Below are 21,057 nucleotides of genomic sequence, written 5' to 3'. Positions count from 1 at the left end.
CGCCCATCCACCCTCTCGAACAGTCGGTCTTCACTGCAGAGTAGCCCAGCAGGTTCACACTTCGGTGTTGCCCTGTAGCCCCCTTGCTGTCCACACACAAACCCCTCTCACCAAGGTTAGTGGTGCTTTCAGCCTGGGCTGGCTGGCCCGTCCTGGGCTGTAGGCTAAATCCTGGGCTCTGTTTCCACTCAGGCCGATAACCTGCCTGTTTTGCAGTGTGGACACAGGCTAAACCTCTCAAGGGCTGAAAGGCCTCCAGTGCCTTCCCACAATTCCCCCCGTGTGCCCGGATGGACAGATAAGTTCCCCCACCATTCCTTGGGAAAGGATCCTAGAGCAGCGCAGCTCACAGTGGCCCAGAGAACTGTGGGATGTGCCCCCGGGAGCCCTGGCGACACACAGGGCACCTAGGGACACTGCAAAGCCTGTGTGTGTCCCTAGGGCTTCTGGGGGCCCACCCTGGGGCTGTTCCTAACTGGGCCAGGCTAGCCCGGGCGCTCAGACCCAGGTGCCGATCACCTGGGCTAGCCGACTCCCAGCGCGACCCGAAAGCTTCTCACCCAGCTCAGGGCTTTCTCGTCACCCGCAGCTGCTGCTTCAAGCCTTGACAAGGGCACTCGCTGGTCAGTGGTGTCCAGATCTGCTGCTCTTGTGACGTGAGGACAGGCAGTGGTGGGCCAGAGGAGACGGCCCAGCAGTGTCACGCCACGTCCTGCCCCAAGACCTGTCTGGGAGGCGGCCAGGGTCGTGCCATGGGGGCGGGGTAGCTGTGGGTTATTTTGCTCAGGAGGGGGTGGGAGTGGAGGTCAGACAGGGGTTTGCTAGATCTGTAGGGTCCAATGTTGGCTTCCTGAGTTCTGGCCAAACGACTGTCAGACTAAGCGTGGGCACCTCTCTTCCAAGGGTCACTAGCTTCATCTCTCTGGGAGTCTCTCACGGACCGCGAGAGGCAGAGATTAATAGATTCCGAGGCCAGAAGGGTCAACTGTGATCACCTAGGCTGACCTCCTGCGTTACACAGGCCATGGGCCGGCCCTGCATTCATTCTTGACTGAACTAGAGCAGATCTGGGAGAGAAACATCCAGCCTTGACTTAACCATTGCCAGGGACAGAGAATCCACCACAGCGATGGCTCAGATCCCGTGTCCCTTGTGTGGCTGGGCCGGAGAATGGGGGTGGCTGACACCTGACATCACATGCGATGCTGCCCTCACTCCACTGAGGGGATGCAAAGTGCCTTGATCAGTGCATGGTCCAGGATTGTTTGTATTCCCCCCCAGCTCAGTGGCCTCTAAATTTAAGCTGACCCCACGCGACCCAGCTACCATTATGCCTTGATAGTGCAGGCGTCTCTCCTCCCTCCAGCTATGGGGCCTACGCAGCAGATACACAAGGGAGCCCGGCTGTAATGAATCCATTCAGATGCTGCCAGCATGACCCATACGCTCCTCGTTCTTGAGCAAACCCCGTTCTTGATTTCCTCTCAACTGCCTGATCTACAGCCTCCCGTCAGCTCCTTCCCACCTCGGCTAGTGTAAACGCAGCCCGGGCCAGGCACGGACGGCACCTCCCCTCCCCGCCAAGCCATCGCTGTCCGGGAGTGTCAAACCGGCCCCCCTGAGCTAATGCACAGGACAAGCCTATCGCTGCAGTGCCGCTGCCCGTTGAATGCCGGGATGCCTTGTTAGTCATCATTAGGTGCTGCACAGCAGTGGCTAATGTCAGGAATGTTCCCTTGACTGCCAGCAAGCTCCCCACTTTACCGCCTCCTTCCATCGCTGATTGTGGGGTTAGCTACTAGGTGCTAGTCGGGCAGCTGCCCTTTCTCCCTGGGCCTGGGCTGTGCCCCTTCAGATCCCACAGGCTTGGCAGGATGGGGCCGGGTCAGGACTTTAGATGGGAGCTGTAGGGAGCAGGGCAGGCGATTCATTTGGTGGCACTTCTCTCTCAAGGAGAGTTGCTGCGGATGGATCTGTCCAGGGACATGCTCAGCTTGTCCGGATCTGTTTGCAGGGTCTGAACATGTAGTACTGAACCCAGTGTCCAAGCGCGGTTAAAGCGTGTTCTGCTGCTAACGGGGCCTTGGGCGCACTAGAATCCCAGGTCCTTGTGATGACTGTCGACACCGTGGCCCTGTTTAGAAGGGTTCGTGTCAAACTGTGTCCCGTAGCACGTAGTTAATTGCATTCCACCAGCCTCAATTCCCTCTGCCCTTCCCATTGGACGTGGGATTGTTCTGCACTTCCTGCTCCAAACTGGCCTTGCTGTGGATGATGAAGCAGCTGCTGCATTCCACCCCAGAGGTGGCTGCATTTCAATGACAGGTACCGATTCTTCTGTAATTCGCCAACCTTTCTGCGCAGCACTTTGCGTGCTAAGCACGGTCCATCTCTTGGCAGCCCATGGAACCACTCGCCCAAGCCACTGGTGGAAAATGGGCCTCCTCCGAGACCCGCTTTCCCCAGAGTCATTTCTGGGAAAGGGTAGCATCTGCCAGCGCATGCATGGAGTGCACTTGCCCGTCCTTTACCTAAGGCAGCCCCGGAGCAACGGGAGATTCCCAGCGCAGCTGCACGCCACCAGCCATGATTGACACTTCGTACAGGAACGCCTGCGTGTAATACAGCTGTAGTAGCAATTGTAAACCCAGGCGGCTCCGCGCTGGCACTGATTGTATGGATATATTCAGCACTATTAATGCCTGCAGACATCCTTGTTAGCTGATCTCTCGCTAAACCACTCATGGAATCTGCTTACATTGGCCTGGGGGTGCCAGGCTGTCTGTTTCCCACCGATCATTTGAATACACTGAAATAAAAAGGAGATTGACGCTTAAAGCCTGGCTTTCCATCAGCACTGTTTGCTGCTCTCCTGGCAGAGAGGGCTAAGGGTGGTGCACTGGGAGTGGCTCATGCCCAGCAGAGCGGCAACTTGTTCTCAGTGTGAGATACGAGTCACAGGGGCCTCTCTGCTTTCCTCTTCATGCCTCCCTTAAGCCCCCAGCTCCCCCCTCTTCCCCCAGGTGGGGCTGTGGCACATTGTATCGGCTCTCATTTCAGGGGCATCAATTCTCTCCTCCATCCCTGTCTCATGGGACTCAGCTCTGGGGTGACACCCCAACCACCAGAAGGTGTCAGGGGTCTCCAAATCAGGGGGTGGTTAGCTCTGGGAGGTTAAAAGATCTCACCAGGGCTGGAGCCATGTTCCTGTCATACATCTAAGCTTTGGAGTAGGTTAGCCCTGGACAGGGCAGAGTGGGCGCATCTTCTAAGCTGTGCAGGAGCACCTGACCTGCAGCTAACAGCTGTCCGAGAGCCCGTTCACCATGCCGTCCACATCCCCCTACGCCGTCCCCAAAGGAAATCCCACCCAGCGTTGCACTCATCAGGCAGTGGGCATGATGCTATCGTGTGAGCCAGAGGTGCTTGAGGCCTGCATTCTCAGGGTGATGTTCTCCCTCTCCCGTGGTCAGGACGTCTGAGCGACGTGTTTCCTCCCTTGCCACATCTGCCTTGGGTCTTACAGAAGATTTGACAGAACAAGGGATGAGTCATCCTGATGGCCCCCTATTGGCCCAGAGAGTTTTGGTTCCTGAATCTCTCTTTCTAGTGTCATGTCACCTTCCGATCAGCATCTAGTCCTTTCCCAATCCCTTGACCCGGGAGGAGGACAGGATCGAGTCCTGCACTTAGGACAGAAGAAACCCATGCACTGCTACAGGCTGGGGTCTGACTGGCTAAGTGACAGTTCTGCAGAAAAGGACCTAGGGATTACAGTGGATGAGAAGCTGGATATGAGTCAGCAGTGTACCCTTGTTGTCAAGAAGGCTAATGGCAAACTGGGCTGCATTAGTAGGAACGTTGCCAGCAGATTGAGGGAAGTGATTATTCCCTCTATTCGGCACTGGTGAGGCCACATCTGGAGTAATGCATCCAGTTTTGGACCCTCCACTACAGAAAGGATGTGGACAAATGATTAGGGGGCTGGAGCACATGACTTATGAGGAGAGGCTGAGGGAACTGGGCTTGTTTAGTCTGCAGAAGAGAAGAATGAGGGGGGATTTGCTAACAGCCTTCAAGTACCTGAAGGGAGGTTCCAAAGAGGATGGATGTAGACTGTTATCAGTGGTACCAGATGACAGAACAAGGAGTAATGGTCTCAAATTGCAGTGGGGGAGGTCTAGGTTGGATATTAGGAAACACTATTTCACTAGGAGGGTGGTGAAGGACTGGAATGAGTTATCTAGGGAGGTGGTGGAAAATCCGTCCGTACAGGTTTTTAAGGCCCGGCTTGTCACAGCCCTGGCTGGGATGATTTAGTTGGTGTTGGTCCTGTTTTGAGCAGGGGTTGGAACTAGATACCTCCTGAGGTCTCTTCCAATCCTAATCTTCTGTGATTCTATGATTCTAAGTATCTTACCTCTGGATCACTCATCTCATGGCTTGTTTTTTTGGATGGGCACCAGCCCCAGAATGTTCCTGCTTGGAAGCCGTACAAACCATCCTCAATATTAGCAGAAATGGATATGCCACTAGAATATGCTACTCAGCCAAACAGAAGCGTTTTTCCATATGGACACAGCAGAGACATGTATCTCCTGAATGAGCAGATATTCCTCTTATTTTGGACTATCTTCTTTCTCTCAGAATGGCTGGGTTTTGCCTCAGTTCCATACAAGTCCACTTGGGAGCAATCAGTGTGCCGTCCACCATCAGACGGTTATTCAATTTTCACTCTCACCTGTTGACTAACAGATTCTTGAAGGGCCTAATCGAAACCTTCCCACCAGTAAGGAAACCTATTCTTCACTGGGACTTCAACCTTGTCCTTTCAGCACTCTCTAAGCCTCCTTTCGAGCCATTAGCTACATGTTGGGTATCTCACTGATCAATGAAAGGTGCATTCTTTGTAGCCATCACCTCAGCCAGAAGGGTGGGTGAGCTCGGAGCTCTGATGATGGCTCTGCCATACACTAAGGTTTCTTTATGACTTCATCTGAAATTCACCCCCAAAGTGGTTTTGGAATTGCACATCCACTTGCCTGTGTTTTTTCCGAAACGGCACACAGCTGAGGAGGAGAGGAGGCTGCATTCCTCTGACATGCAACGTGCTCTCTTCTCCTACGTGCAAAGGACACAACCAATCAGAAAATCACCAAGACTGTTTCTTATTATAGAAGAATGAGTCCAAGGTCAAGCTAGATCCTCCCGGAGGATCTCTAAATGGATCTCAGACTGTATCCTGCTCTACCAAGTGTTGTATCTTCCTCCCCATCACGGGATAAGGGGCTCATTCTACAAGAGCACAAGCAACTTCATTGGCATTGCTTCAGGAAGTGCCTTTCCCTAACATTTGCAGGACTACTATGTGGACTTCCATCCACAGGCTTATGAGACATCCTGCTCTAGTGCAAAACTCCTCCTCTGATGCATCCTTTAGGAAAGCGGTTCTCCAAACAGCTCGGCTGCCTACATCCTTGCGCCCTCCTCCTCCTTGTGCGCTACTTGTCAGTCACCCGCAGTGGAATACACATGGGGGACCTGCACTCCAAGAAGAAGAGAAAGTTACTTACTTTATAGTTAGTGGATGTTCTTCGAGATGTTTGGCCCCTGTCTGTATTCCACTACTCACCCTCCTTCCCCTCTGCTTTGAATCTTTAGGATTTGCAGTAGAGAAGGAACTGGAGAGGCAGTCGATATGCTCCCCCTTTAATCCCTTGGTTAGAAACATGGCAACGGCACATGTGCAGACCAGTGGACACTGCTTGCAAGAATTCTCTGACTCCGGGTACATGGAGCACATGCATATCCACAGTGGAATACAGATAGGGACCACACATCTCAAAGACCCTCCAGGGGCTTATATGAAAAATAACTTCCTCTTTTTGTGCTCTGCATGTAGGAATGTTTTAGCCAGAGAGAAATGAAGGCAGAAAGAGTAAAGTTTACGGGTGGTACCCATAGCTTTGAAAAGAACTGCACCACAACTGACAGCAAGCATTCCTCCGAGATCTGCATTCAGTTAGATAGAGCTAGTATCTGTATTTGTGCCATCTGGTGACTCCCAGCTGTGTTGCAATGGGCAAAGGATATACTCCTTCAGCAGGAGAAAGGAGCACTTCAGGCACTGGCTGCAAATCCCACAGGGGTGAGCAAGGAGATCTATTTGGGAGGTGAATGGCAATTGAATAGCAATACCTGGCACTTTGCTGGCCTCGTAAAGCACTTTATTAATGAACGAAGCCCCACAAACCCGCTGTCATTTTGCTGGGAGACAGGACAATGATTTGTCGTCCTGTTCCCTCGCAGCGTGGCAGCATAGTGTGATGTGATGACTCCGACCTCAATGTCCTGATGAAAGGTTTCCGCTTGTTTCACCTGCAGCTCTGCTCTGGGGGTGGTTATAATTTCTCCAGTGCCATTGCAGAGCGCTGGTGACCCTTCCTTTAAATCGGTCGGGTCCTTAGGGTGACCTTGGTGTGAGAGCTTTGATAGGACGAATGCACTGCCCGGGCTGGGAGTTTAGCCTGGCTTGGGAGCCTGCCTTGTTAATGAGGGAAACTGACCTCAAGAGCAAACATCTTTCGGAAGCAGGGCAGTGCCGTTCTCTCGATGCAAACTCACGGGTTAGGGAAGATGTGGCAGCCGCTGCAGAAATAATCCCTCAAAGGCAATGTCCTTGTCCTAGAAGTGGCACTGAAGATATGTTAGGGAGGCATCAGGGGAAGATCTGTAGTGAAGTCTGTGTTGAACTTTTCCTTCTGTCTCACTCTTCAGTGATGGCGTTGGAGACCTGAGTCTCATTTGGGCTGCTCTACACACTCACTTTAAGGCCCCTCTGCACGGCTAGTGCAGTATAAAGTAGCCTTAATGTAAATGAGAAGCGGGCCCGTAGTCTCCAGTTTCTTGCAGTAACAGTTCAAGAACCAATTGAATTTTGGTGACATTTTTTGTGTTGTTTTTCTAGCGAAAACGCACACAAACCTCACCCAGTTTGGAACTTGAGCCCCCAGCGTCTCACTCGGGCTGGGTTTCGCCTGCAGCTGCACAACCCCGAGTCCCCCCAGACTCCCAGTGCTAATTCACATGGCTGCCAGGGCTTATCAAAAGTGGTAGAAGGACTTGCAGGAGAATAGAGACGAGGTAGAGCGTCTCAGATGCGAAATATAACAGATCGACAATCAAATATAATATGAACGAATAGTACATCAGCATCACGTTAAAGGCTGTGTTGTAGGGTGGGTGCACAGTGGGGCAGAGTTAAGGTTATGGGGTCATTTTGCATCATCTGACTCAGGAGTGATTAATTTGCATTAACATTGGGGGAGGTTGTGCCTTTTACTTAAATCTTAGGGATAGAGCTTGCAGAAATGTATTCCCTGGCTCCCCGGCTTATACCACCCACTGTTCAGTGTGTTACACGTCCCCCCCTTTGTGCCTGACCCACAGATAGGGTGACCAGATGTCCCGATTTTGGGGTCTTTTTCTTATATAGGCTCCTATTAACCCCCACCCCCTGTCCCGATTTTTCACACTTGCTATCTGGTCACCCTGCCCACAGAGGATATGAACCAGGTACAGTTCCTGTTAGCAGGACGTAGGTTCAAGTTGTAGAGGTGCATGCTCTTAGCTCCACGGCTCAATCCCCAGAGCGAGCTGGATGCCAGCCTTCATGCTTCTGCCTTTGAATAGGGCTTATTACTGACTATGGCGGGGCACGTGACTTGTTGACAAATCGTACTCAAAGAGAGGCCATCAACAGTTTGCTGTCAAACAGGGAGGACGTGTCACGCGGGGCCCCACAGGGGTCTGTCCTGGGTCCGTGCTAGTCAGTATTTTCATGAATGACTTCGATGATGGAGTGGAGAGCATGCTTATAAAATCTGCAGGTGACTCCAAGCTGGGAGGGGTTGCAAGTACTTTGGAAGACAGGATTAGAATTCAACATGATCTTGATAACTTGGAGAATTGGTCTGAAACCAATAAGAAAAAAAGTCAGTAAAGACAAGGGCAAAGTACTACATTTAGGAAGAAAAATATCAAATGCCTAGTGACAACGTGGGGGATAGCTGGCTAGGTGGTCGCACTGCTGAAAAGGATCTGGGGGTCCGAGTCGATCACAAATTGAACATGAGCCAACAATGTGATACTGCTGCGAAAAAGGCAAAGGTCGTTCCGGGGTCTATCAACTGAAGTATCATGGGTAAGACACAGCAGCTAATTTTTTCGCTCTCTTGGCACCAGGGAGGCCTCAGCTGGAGTTCTGTGTTGTTTTGGGCACTGCACTTCAAGAAGGATGTGGCTAAATTAGAGTCCAGAGGAGAGTAACAAAAATGATGAGAGGTTTAGAAAACCTGACCCGTGAGGAGAAGTTGAAAGAATTGGGCATGTTAAGTCTAGAGAAGAGACGGCTGAGGGGGGACCTGATAACTCTCTTCAAATATGTTAAAGGCTGTTATAAAAAGGAAGGTGATGAATTGTTCTCCGTGGCCACCGAGGGTAGGACGAGAAGGAATCAGCTGAGTTTACAGCAAGGGAGATTTTGGTTGGATATTAGGAAAATCTTCCTAACTCTAAGGACAGCGAAGCAGTGAAACAGGTTACCTGGGAAGGTTTGGAGGTTGGACAAGCACCTGTCAGGCATGGTCTAGCCATACTTAATCCTGCCTCAGCGCTGGGGGCTGGACTAGACGACCTCTCGAGGTGCCTTCCAGCCCGACATTTCTCCGGTGACTGCGCGTAGTCTAATTTGAGCATTGAGATCGCTCAGAGCAACTGCCAGTGTTTGCTGGCTCCCACAGTGAGTGGTGAATGAGTCACAGCCCTCGAGAATGAGGATGGTGATAACACCCTTCTATCTAATGCTACCCATCATTCCTATTAATGGCCGTGTGGGGAGGTGACTCACCTGCTCCCTGTTGGGCTCCCCAGGGAGCATCGCCGGTCCCTCCCCTGCATGGCTGTCTCTGACATGCGGTACAGGCAGGCCTTGTTCCTTGCTCGCCTGAGTTTCCACTTCCCCGGTGCTCATTAACACCACGGGGCAGGCTCCTCTGCCTGGCTTTGATCAGGCCAGAAGTTTCCACCCCATGAAGGCTTTGCTGCTGTGGGTGCCCTATTGGGAATGATCCTGGGGTGACTTTAATGAGGTCTCCCCTGCAAAGCTGGAATTCATCGGTGCTGTTCAGAGGCTCTGTGCACCAGGAGGCCCCTGGCACCTCCCACCCCCTGCGAAGTGGCAAGGCTCTCAGCTGATCCAAACAGGCCTGTGGCACAGTGAGGTTACCCCCTGGCCTGTGCCCTCTGCGGCCTCTTGCCATACAGCTCGGGGCTCACTCACCCCTGAAATGAGTTGGCCACGTTTCGGCACCAGTCCCTTGATGATTTGAGCTGCAAAGAGCAACTTTCAGCTGAGACAGGGGAGACTGCCGCTTGGCTCACCGGGTAGCTCCGATACCTACAGACTCCCAGAGCCCTGGGTTGGGTCCGGGCTCTGGTAGTCCTAGAGCTGGGTGGGAAGTAAATCCAGACGCCTGAGGAACAGGGGTGAGGCTATTTCACCGGTGGAAGTTCATGTTCCATAACAACAACCAGCAACGCTGATCGGGCCAAATTCCTGCCTGGGGAAATCCCTTGGGAATGTGGCCCACTCAATCCCCCAGCAATCCTGCTGTTCCAGGTTGCAGCGACATTGGGAGCTGCCGCTGCCCCATTGCAGGACTGGAGAGGACCCGCAGCCCCATCCATGCTGCCCAGGAGATAGACTGTTGCTGCTTCCCTTATCTGTCTGAAGAATCCACTCCAGAGCAGCTGTGGGAGCCTCCCAGAGGCACATCGCAGGGCGATTATTGTATATCCAGGGTGCTTAGAGGCACTTGACCTTGGATCTGTCTAGGCGGTCACCGGCCAGACGTGCTCTAATCCTTGGAATCACGCGCTGCCCCTACTGTGTCTTGTCACGCCAGCAAATCATGCCTCCCAAATGTGCCCTATAAATACATGAGCATCACCTGGCTCCTTCGAGGGTCTTAGATAATCCGGCTGCCTCTGCCCGTCATGCTGCTTGCGTGACTCCTGGAGAGGGAGCCTGGGCTTTCCCCAGGAGCAGGAGGAGGGGGGATAGGCAGTGATAACATAGTTCTTATTCGTTCTCTGGTCTCTAGACAGTCCTTGCCCTTTAAACGTCCCCCTGCCTGTCTGACAGTAAGTCATTTCTCCAGTGGAATTCCTCCGGCAGGCTCAGATTTCCCTTGCAGGACAGGTGGGATTTTAAAGGGACTGTCTCTGTCTATGTAGACACATACGGACTCTTGCTTGGTATGCTGCGCATACAGCCGGCACAGCAATGCCCTTGTTTGGGCTGTAACTTCAGAACCAAACGGGTGGCTTGAAATATCCAATTCGCAATGAACGCCCCATGCGTGAGCCGGTCTGCCAGGCCGAGCCTGTTCCTCTGGGCGACGCTGGGAGGTTTGTGCTGCACGTTGGCTTCATGGCAGCATGAGGCAGGGGGACGGTGTGTAGGAAAACTTCCTTGAGACACGTCCGTGCGTCACCCTGCGTCCTGGCAAAGTGGGCTGCAGAACACAGCTCAGGAGTCATCATATCTCGAATGAGGCTCACAGCACCAAGGACGGTCTTGGCAGAATCAAGATGATTCCCAGGCACTGGGTTCCAGGTGTCACTAACCAGTTACGTTAGCATTCCAGGCACCGGTTAACTAGACCGTACAGGGCCAGATCCAAATCCTCCATGAGAGCGTTTCCACTGACAGCAGGACAGTAATTCCCTTGCTCTGTGATATGATGCCTCTGTGGACTTCCAAAGCCCTTTGCAGTAACGGAATAGCTGTCCCCTGCCTGCAGTGAGCAGGTCCGGTCCCGTCCGCCTGCCGGTTGAAGGTAGTTAGTTACTGCTGGAGCGCCTCCTTGTAGCCAGGCAAGGCATAACTGCTCTCTCCCTTTCTGGCACCTCTTGCCAATGGTTGCACCGGCACCGCGGTGGTCTCTCTTCCCATAACTTGGCCCTCTGGCCAGGTCGTGATTTAGTTAGTTAACCCCTTCTGGAGTAGCAGAGGCCAACAAATCAACAATCCAAAGGTCCTCACCTAAAGGTCTTCAGCCCCATCGCCGAGCCCTGTGGTCCTCATGCCCCTCTCTCAAGATTCTCCTTTGTCCTTGTCCCTTTTCCAGCTTCACACCACCATACCAGTGACTGGTAGGGGGACCCGGGCCCTCCCTCTATGCTGGGTTCTGGCCCAGGAACCAGCAGCCAAGGTCTGCTCAGTCCCACTCCTTGCTGCTGTCTCCCCCTTGTTTCAGGGCCAGGACTCTCAGGGCCCCCCCCCAACAAAATCCCAGCAAACAGGTATAAAGAACAACCCAATTCCAACCTCCGTGGGGATGATCTTATGTCCCTCTCAATTAAATGCCTCTCAGAGCTTGCTCCATAAAGGTCAAGTCCCTGCCCATTTGCCAGGGTCTCCCACCAGTGCTGTTCTGTGCCACTCCTGGTTGCTTGCCAGCCTCCCCTGTTCAGGTGAGGAGCCCAGGCCTTGCTGTCCTGCTGGGCTTCTTCCTCTCTAACCCCAGAGTGACTGCAGCCTCTCTCCCCGCAGCCCCCTTCTGCGCTAAACCTCCTGCCTTTATAACCACCGCCCAGCTCCTCCCCAGCTGGGCTTCCTCTCTACTGAAGCCTGGCTCTAAGACCCTCTCAGGCCCGCATTAACGCTTTCGTTCGTGTGTGTGTGTGTGTGTGTGTGTGTCCAGGGGGGTTCTACGCTGCTACGATAAAGAACCTGTGTGCTTGCTGTTGGCAAAGCAGCGTGGTTCCTCATTAAATCAGACATCTGCTACCGACGCCAGGTGTGAGAACGGGTTAAACTTCTTCCCAACGACTCCGCTGAGTCTATGGCCTTTCGAGAGCCCGACGCCAGCCTGATAGAAAGGCGAGGGCCCTGGTCACACAGGCCTATTACGGGTATTGGTTGGGGCCTGCCTGGAAAGCCTTGTCTGTGTGCTTCCATTCCCCACCCCCGGCCACGCTCAGTGAGTCCCTGGGATGGGCTTAGACCTCCTGAAAGAACACAGCCCCCAGGTGCCGGGGTGGAAGATCTTCAGGGAACCATAGCCCCAGAAAAGAGGAGGAGGAAGACACCATGCCCCACAGGGTTCACCTTCTCTGCAAATGGGATTGTGTGGGGCATGGTCAAATGGTCCTCCTTGATGACTGAGCCTGTAGGAGATGGTGAACCCCCTTGAGATGCCTGCTATAATATGGTCCAGGGAACGTGGCCATTGATGGACGACCTGCAGAGGGCTTTGGGGTCTGGTTGGGCTGGGCTGGGCAGTTGATGTTTAGCCTCACCTGCCTCTCTCCAGTCTGGAAGGTTGCACTGGGATTCTCTAGTGGGACCTGGTTCTCTTGAGCGAACTTCCATACGGTCTGCCAGGGGCATCCTGGTCCTGATTCTCCTTCCCCCCGTGCAGCCATTATGCCAGCGCAGGGTGAGCATAGTGCATGAATGGTCTGATCCGGCAGCGTGTTACGCTCCCTTTGCACTGGTGTAAGTGATAGCCCAGTGGAGAATCAGGCCCAAAGAGAACAACCTGGCTGCTGGTATTTTGGCACGTCTCCTTCTGGTACGGAAATGCCAGAACAGCCAGTGGGTGCTTAGCTGCCTTCCTTGGTCGCCCTCCCTTGGAGGAACTCAAGGGGGAGGGGACGGCAAAGACTCACGACCGGGGAGGCTGAGCATCCCCACATTTCCGATGCGGAAACTCAAAGGTGAAGCGAGGTGCCCAAAGTCACCTCACACAAGTTCCTTCTTATCTGTTTTAGCTCTTCATCTAGGGCCTGATTCTCGTTTATAGTAAGGCCCTTTACATCACCGTGGCAGTGTAAAGAGCCCTTAAATGGGTGTACGTTACGTTTACACCTGCTTTGTCTCCTTTAGGCTGCCCAGAGCGGTGTAAAGGGGCCTTAGTGCCAATGAGGTCCCGCAGAGCCCTCTGCTTTGCTAGACTTGGATCTTCCTGACCAGTTAGGCTGCCCCGTGGCCCGGCGTTCACTAGGATCAAAGCTGAGGTTCACCCGATTCGTTTCCTTTGGGTCCTGCCGCAGATTTAGCCCCGTTGCCCTTCCCGGTGGATGGTTTTCCTCGTGTCACGCCTCTCTCCCTCTCTCCCTGCCAGAGCCCATGAGGGCCCCCAAAGGCCTGGCCTTCTCTGAGATCCAGTCCAGACAGCTGACGCTGCAGTGGGAGCCGCTGGGCTACAACCTGACGCGTTGCCATACCTACACGGTCTCCCTCTGCTACCGCTACTTCGTGGGCACCAGCCACAACCAGACCTTCCGGGAGTGCATGAAGATGGAGCACAACGTCCACCGCTACACCATCAAGAACCTGCTGCCCTACAAGAACGTCCACGTGAAGCTCATCCTTTCCAACCCCGAGGGGCGCAAGGAAGGGAAGGAGATGATATTCCAGACGGACGAGGATGGTAAGTGCCAGCTGCTGCCCCTGTGCGCTGGGTCGCCCGCGGGTAAGCAGGTAAGCCCCAGCTTGGGGCAGGGCAGGAGAGCACCCAGAGAGGCCACCGAGGGATCCTTGCATAGCCCCTCTGTGCGGTAGAGAAGGTCTCTGAGCCAGCCCATGCAGGCGGGGAGTGTGGTGACTGGGGCAGTCCAGGGGTCGGGCTCTGTGATATGTGCATAGGCCATGCAGTGGGGTTGTGGTCACTCTTCCAGTCCATAGTCTGGAGTAGCAGCTCCGAGGTTGGAGGTGTGCAGTGCGGTCCCGTTCCCTGGCCCCACTTCAGCTCCCCAGGCCCATCCCAGACATAGCCCAGGGACTCTCACGTATGCGGGTGACGTGAATTTCACCCGCAGTGAGCATGGCTGAGGGATGTTGCAAGCACAAAGGTCTGGAAAGTTGGCAGAGGGGCACTGCTGGGAGTGGGCAGCTGCTCTGAGGAAAGGGGAGTCCTGGAGAAAACTCATTCCCAGCAGCAGGGGAGGGAAAGAACAGGGAACAGCTCGGGATGCAGGATAAAGTGTTTTGAGAGACATACCTAGGGCCCTGGTGCCTGGGACTGTAGAAACACCAGAGGTGTTTGGGGGGGATGGATAGCTAGATAGCGGGAGTGCATGGGGATGGATGGATAGGTAGGGTATGCGTGGAGATAGCCAGAAGGACCATGCAATGGCAGGGAAAGTGAGATGGCAAAAGCGATGGAGGAAAAGAGGGACCAGGGAAAGCAAGAGGGGTCCTGAAATCCCAATGGAAAGCAAACGTGTGTGCCCGGTCACTCCCGCTCCGGGCAGTGAGGGTAGGTGACAACTTTGTATTGTTGCCTCACCAGCTTTGAGTTTCCATAGTCCATGTGTGTCTCTTCCCCTGCACTGTCGCTCAGCAGAGCCCTCCCGTGGCGGGGGAAAGGGGCTCACTAGGGTGATTCCAGCACCGCCGTTCGGGAATTCAGCCCCACCGCCGGAAGTGGCTACCAGAAGAGGGGATTTGATAAATTGGATAGTTGGAGGCTTGACCACACTTCTGTTCATTTTGAAATATATTCAGGAGACCAAATAACCAGCGTCGGTCAGCTTGATTGCTCTAAGCCCAGTACAGGAGAGAGGTTGTATACAATACCGGTCTCTGCAAAGCCCTCTCGTGCAGCGTGGTCACACTCACCTGACACAGCAGGTGCACCCTAAAGCCATCTTTTTATACCCTACCTGTTTACAGTTAAGAGATACTATGTGTGTCATCTGAGGGGGAGGGGTAGTTCAGTGGTTTGAGAATTGGCCTGCTAAACCCAGGGTTGTGAGTTCAATCCTTGAGGGGACCATTTAGGGATCTGAGGCAAAAATCAGTACTTGGTCCTGCTAGTGAAGGCAGGGGGCTGGACTCAATGACCTTTCAAGGTCCCTTCCAGTTCTAGGAGATAGGATATCTCTATTATGATTAGAAACTAGATTTAACCAATTGGCTTTCTGCCTTGTTTTTCTGGTACCCCTTATCTCTCTAGTCTGAACACATGTGTTGCAGGTACTCAGGGGCGTGAAGGCACCTGCTAGGTCTGTACTAGGGTAGAACAATCATATCCCTTGTCCTGTTCCCTGGGGATGTTCCAGTGCTGCCCTGTGAGAATAGCTCCCTTCCTCTCGCTGTGGTAAAATGATCATGTGTCCTGATCCTGATGGCTTAAGCCAAAGCTTACTTCAGCTAATGCAAGGTGTTATGGGACAGCTAGCACAGGAGAACGGGATTATAGTAAAGGTATATGCCAAATTAAGCTATGTGACTGCTGTAATGTGTGTGCTTAGTGCTATTTGTGCTTAATGCATTCTAACAGGCGTGTGGTGTGGGTAATACCTGTTATTAATATACCATCGATAAGCTAGCCAGCTCAGACTGGTTAGCAGGACTCGCACACACCCAAAACCACTGGCTCGAGCAGACCGCTCGGCCTCGCTCCTTCATTCGTCCCTCAGCCATCACCTCTCCCTGTGCAGTCTGCCTCTGTCCGGACTGAGCGCCGGATTGGGTCATTCCATGCTGGGCGGCACCCGATGCCCTGGCTGTTCTGATTTGTGTCTTTTCAATGGAAGGGCTCTAGTTCTGCTCCCAAGGGAAGGTAGTGGCCGGGTGGTAGGTAAAACGTACTGTGCAGGACAGAGCGCTGCTGAGTGAGCACCAAGTTATTCTGCCCGGTAGCGGGAGTGAGGTCGAAGAGGGGATCACCTAGTTAGGTGCCTCACTACTGGGAGCAAAGTGGTGCTTAACCCTTCACAAGCCCATCCTCCAGCTACGTCCCGGCCCTTTTCCCTGCGTCCTCTTTCAGGTGAGGGAGCTGGCGCTCAGGGGGCGGGTGTCTGCCGTTCAGAGAAGAGGGCTACATCTCACACTTACCCTGACTTCTGCCAAGTGGTAGTTTCCACCCGCACCTTGCGTAACCACCTTGTACCCGGCCTTAGGACTGGCAGGACCAAGACAACCGGGCAGCGGTTTTCAATTCTCCATCAGAATTTCTAGTTTTGTCGCGTTTCTCCTTTGTCAACCAGATTGTCCTCAGCACCGAACATCCTTGGTCTTTGTTCTTCTTGTTGGGGAATTGAAGCCTAAAAGCAATCATAATAATTAAAATAATTAGTACCTTGCGTTTAGGCAGCCCCTTTCACCCGAGGCTCACAAACACTAATTAATTAAGCCCCCGTGAGGTAATTATTAACAGCAAGAAAGAGTCAGAGGTCAGCCTGCCTCAGTTATTGGCTTTGTTTAGCTGGCCGGTGTTTGCGCCCGGAACAAGAGCACGGCCGCGTGGTTTCGTAGCATATGAATGAGCTCCCTGTTCTTCATCGGCTGACCCGTGTGTGTGGCGGAGAGTGCAGCAGGCCCTGGCCCAAGACAGACATGACCCCGCAGCTCACCACCGCCGTGGGCTGCATCCTATGAGAGGGAGCCAGTGCTACTCTAGCTGGCAGCATACCTGGGCAGGTCTCGCTCATCTCCCTCCTCTTGCTTGGAGTCTGTGCGAAACCCCGAGTCTCCACTGCTCTGGGTCCGTACACGCTGTCTGCGGCGTTACTACAGACGCTGGGTCTGAGCCATCGGGGCCCCCGTCACGCCCACCTGAGCGGTCGTACATTTACCCCAGCTCTGCACCAGGTTAGGCAGCCTCTTCCTCTCCCCCCTCGTTCCAGGGAGCTCAGATTTCAGGCTCGGGGCAGGTATCACCGGCTGGGCGGGTGACTCTTGTCTCAAAGTGTGTTGAGGCCGGAAAAGCCAAAGCCTCCCGCTGTGGTCAGAGCCCTTGGGACTAGAGGCCCTGCCATCAGCCCTGGAACCTGACTGCCCTGTGCCGAGACCTAGCTCGTCCCCCTGATGCTGAGCCACTGGGCTGGCCTGCCCTAGGCATGTTAAATAATTGTTTCTGTGCCTCCAGAGAAGTCCCTATTCTCGTGCTGGTGCTTTGCTAGAGGGCTGGCTCTTAGCAGCCACCAGAAATTAGAGATGGAAAAAATCTATTCCCAGTAGGTCGTCTAGAGCTGTAGTTCTCAACCATTCCCACGTGGGGCCCCCTCCCTACTCCCATATACCCAGCAGCTAGCGGGCACTTCCCTCCCACTTAGTAATATGGGAAAAGCAGAGTGGCCCAATGCCCAGGATGAGTTCCTAGGATCTAGACCATCCCAGGACTCCTGACTACTGCAGCATTGAAGTCAGAGGGAATTTTGCCATTTAATGGGGCCAGTATTTCAGCTTTAACAACAAGGAGTCCGGTGGCACCTTAAAGACTAACAGATTTATTTGGGCATAAGCTTTCGTGGGTAAAAAACCTCACTTCTTCAGATGCAACTGAAGAGATGAGGTTTTTTTATCCACGAAAGCATATGCCCAGAGAAATCTGTTAGTCTTTAAGGTGCCACCGGACTCCTTGTTGTTTTTGTGGATACAGACTAACACGGCGACCCCCTGATATTTCAGCCATGGCCCCTTCCTTATATTCTCCAGTGCTTTATCCGGTCGAGTTTTCAGCGTCCCAAGAGACTGTGTTCCTGCTACTTCCCAGCGCTGCAGCCTAATCAAGCAGGAAGCGTTTGCTTGACATTCAGCATACATTTCCCTTCTCTCTCCCGCTGTGCCAGGCCGGGATTAGCTGAGCCGTCTAGCCCTACAAAGTTAATTTCGAGCTCTGAAGATCCAGATAATGTGACATGAAATCCAAGACAGAACCGTGTTCTAATGAAGTGGAACTGGTACAGTATTTCAGGAGCTAGCCACGGGAGCTGTACGGTGTCCCAGGGGAGCTCAGGGAAAGTCACTTCCACTAATGATGCATTATGCTTCTAATATACCAACTCACTTCTCGCTACCCAGTGCTCAGCCCCCACATGTGCTGAGTGACTCGGACGGCTGAAAGGGCTGCGTGCACCGGGAACCTGCCACCAGGCGATAATGGTGGCTTTGGTTGCATGATGGCCTGATCCTGCGCTGTGCAGGTGAAGAAGGCTTAGGCTGGGCCTAAGAAGACAAGGCGTAAAGAGTGGAGTGGGGCAGGGGGCGCCGGGCAGATGCATGTGGCGTGGCTGAGGGTGCTACCGGGCAGCCCCCTAGTTACAGGCGCTGGATGCTAGCTAGATCCTGGTTATATGAGAGGAGCCGCCGGAGCAAGGACTCAAAGGGGAGAACCTTATTAGCAGTAAGGGTCCTGCTTAAATCCATGTGTCAGACGTGCTCATGTCTCTGACATGCCCATCCTCGCCTTGGACGTGTTTAGCACTAATGGAGCAGGCACACACGGGCTGGCGATGTGCAGAGCCTGCACCCAGTCACGCTGGTGCCTAGCAGCTTTGCAGATCCTGCTGGGAGCTGTGCAAGGACGGCAAGGGACGGGGGCTTAAGCAGCAGGACGTTCAGGAGTGACTCCTGCAGAGAGAGGCCCTGGATGAACTGGAGCGTCTGGGCTGCACAGAGGGGCAGGAGAAGGCTCTTCCAGCCATTACAAGCTTTTGGGTGTGCCTCTGAACCTGGACCTTTTGAGGTTCACCCATCCCTTACGATTAAGTTGCCTAAGCAAGAACAGAATGTGTAAGACCTAAAACATGCTGGCCGGAGAGCATCAACAGCCCCCTGTCCCTCACTGGCGTCCTACCCTGTAATGCTCCAGATTTGGCTCAGGTCAGGACATCCTGGGGGTGCGTAACCTATTCCGTGGCCTCTCTGCAGTCTAAGCAACAGCACGAGAGCTAACCTAACCTAAGCAAGACCAGGAGAGGTACCGACGTAGTCACAAGGGAACGAGCTGCCTGTGCCTGTCTTCCAAACTATAACCTTAGCGTAAGAGTTTCCAGCTGCAGGTTACAAGGTAATTAATCTCTGTGATATGTTTTAGCCTCAAGTATTAGCAATTAACCTGGAAGAACGTGTAATTACTAAGGACAGTATTGGTGGACAGTATTTAATTTGCAGACTGTGGAAGCCCGGTGCGTTGGCTCTGACTCCAAGGAAGGTTTATCTGATCGGCCTTTTGACGGGTTGGATCACAGAAACCCCCTTGGGAGCTGCCACCTGATGTGCCAAGACTGCTTCTGCTCCTGTTTTCCCTGCCAGCTCAGGACTCCGGCACCCTGTCTTGCTGAGCCAGCCACTCCCGTCTGGCTCTAACACAGACCCAGGGTCTGAATTACTTGCCCCAAAGCTGCAGGTTTACCTGAAAGCAGCTCACAGAAATGTGCTTGTCTTTAGCATTCAGATGCCCAGCTCCCAATGGGGTCTAAACCCAAATAAATCCATTTTACCCTGTATAAAGCTTATGCAGGGTAAACTCAGAAATTGTTCACCCTCTAAAACGCTGATAGAGAGAGATGCACAGTTGTTTGCTCCCCCAGGTATTAATAGATACTCTGAGTTAATTACTAAGTAAAAGTGATTTTATTAAATACAGAAAGTAGGATTTAAGTGGTTCCAAGTAGTAACAGACAGAACAAAGTAAGTCACCAAGCAAAATAAAATAAAAAGCGCAAATCTATGTCAATCAAACTAAATACAGATAAAATCCTCACCAGTTCCAGAATGCTCCCTTTTACAGACTAATCTCCTTTTAGCCTGGGTCCAGCAATCACTCGTCCCCCCTGTAGCTACTGTCCTTTGTTCCAGTTTCCTTCAAGTATCCTCGGGGTGGGTGGAGAGGCTCCTTCTTTAGCCAGCTGAAGACAAAATGGAGGGGTCTCCCAGGGGTTTAAATAGACTTCCTCTTGTGGGTGGAGACCCCCTCCTCACCCTGTGTAGAATCCAGTCACAAAATGGAGATTTGGAATCGCATGGGCCAGTCACATGCCCATGCATGACTCAGGACTTGCAGGTAGCAGCCATTACCCACATGCTACCTTGAACATCCTCAGGTAGACTTCTTATGTGGATTGGAGTCATCCAAGCTCTTTTGTCTGTTAAGTGCTTCCTGATTGAGCACTTAATTTGCACATTCCTTTCCCAAGAAGTGACCAAATGTTCTAACTAAGGCTACTTAGAAATCAAGCAATTATACAGCCAATGTTCATAACTTTGAACACACAAACGGTACCTGCATACAACTAGGATGAACATAACCAATAGATCATAACCTTTACATAGATATGTTACATGGCATATGTAGCTGTGACGAACTGGGACTGTTCTTACTGTGGTGTGTGAATGCTGACAGGGGAGTGTGGCTCGGATAGTCTGCATTGGAGGATGGGAGTCTGCCCGAAGGCGAATACCTGAGCATGTAACATGAGAACCCAGGAAGGGGTTGGAGGCCAGGTGACACCTTGGCCCGGGAAACTGAACAAAGGCGGTGGGAGGGGTGGCTGAAGGCAGAGTCTTGGAAGCTGGGTGGTGAGAGGGGTGGGAGGCAGAGATTGCTCTGACCTCCCAAGGGGGGCTGGGATGCCCTGGGACCCCCAGATGGACCTAACTGAGGGGGGCCCTGTTGTCTGTGCCTGCAAGACCTGTCTTGGACTGTATTCCTGTCATCCAAATAAACCTTCTGCTTTACTGGCTGGCTGAGAGTCATGGTGAATCGCAGGAAGCCGGGGGTGCAGGGCCCTGAGTCCCCCAATACTCCGTGACAACAAAACCCTATTCCAGTTAGATCATACATACATTTATAAGCACCCCCCCATAAAGCCTTATGGGGTACACTGTCACAGACCTGTCTAGGAAGCTTAGCAAGGAAAACAAAATGGCAGAGGCTGTTGCAAAACTTGGTTCCTTCCTGGGCATTTTCAAACTTCACTCCTAATCTACACCCCACTGTTCGGTAGGCCCGGGAATCACTCTAGCCCCAGGCTATGGTGTGTAGAGACGGCAAAGTTCTTCTCAGCGACCAGCGTTTCTGTTGAAAAACAAGGTTTTGTCAAAAACAATGGTTGTGGGATTTTGTTTTTAAACAAAAGTATTAATATCTTTATCAGCAGCCAACCCGCCTACATTTCCAGGTTAACATAGAAAATGTTCTGGTTTTGGTGGCTGAAAGCTGAATTGTCTTTGGTTTGCAACAAGAAACACAAAAC

At 52.8% G+C, this 21,057-nt stretch overlaps 1 protein-coding gene across 1 annotated transcript in view; it reads left to right on the top strand.

Annotated features, from left to right (window-relative positions):
• PTPRU (protein tyrosine phosphatase receptor type U) overlaps positions 1-21,057 on the top strand; it is a 273,624-nt gene that overhangs the window by 144,928 nt on the left and 107,639 nt on the right. Inside the window, exon 8 of the mRNA XM_054011788.1 lies at positions 13,194-13,502. Coding sequence (XP_053867763.1) covers positions 13,194-13,502 — 309 coding nt within the window. The remainder of the gene's footprint in view (positions 1-13,193; positions 13,503-21,057) is intronic.

This window comes from Malaclemys terrapin, chromosome 22 (assembly GCF_027887155.1).
Source record: "Malaclemys terrapin pileata isolate rMalTer1 chromosome 22, rMalTer1.hap1, whole genome shotgun sequence".
In the NCBI taxonomy this organism is placed as follows: Eukaryota; Metazoa; Chordata; order Testudines; family Emydidae; genus Malaclemys; species Malaclemys terrapin.
This window is presented reverse-complemented; position numbering and strand designations above follow the sequence as displayed.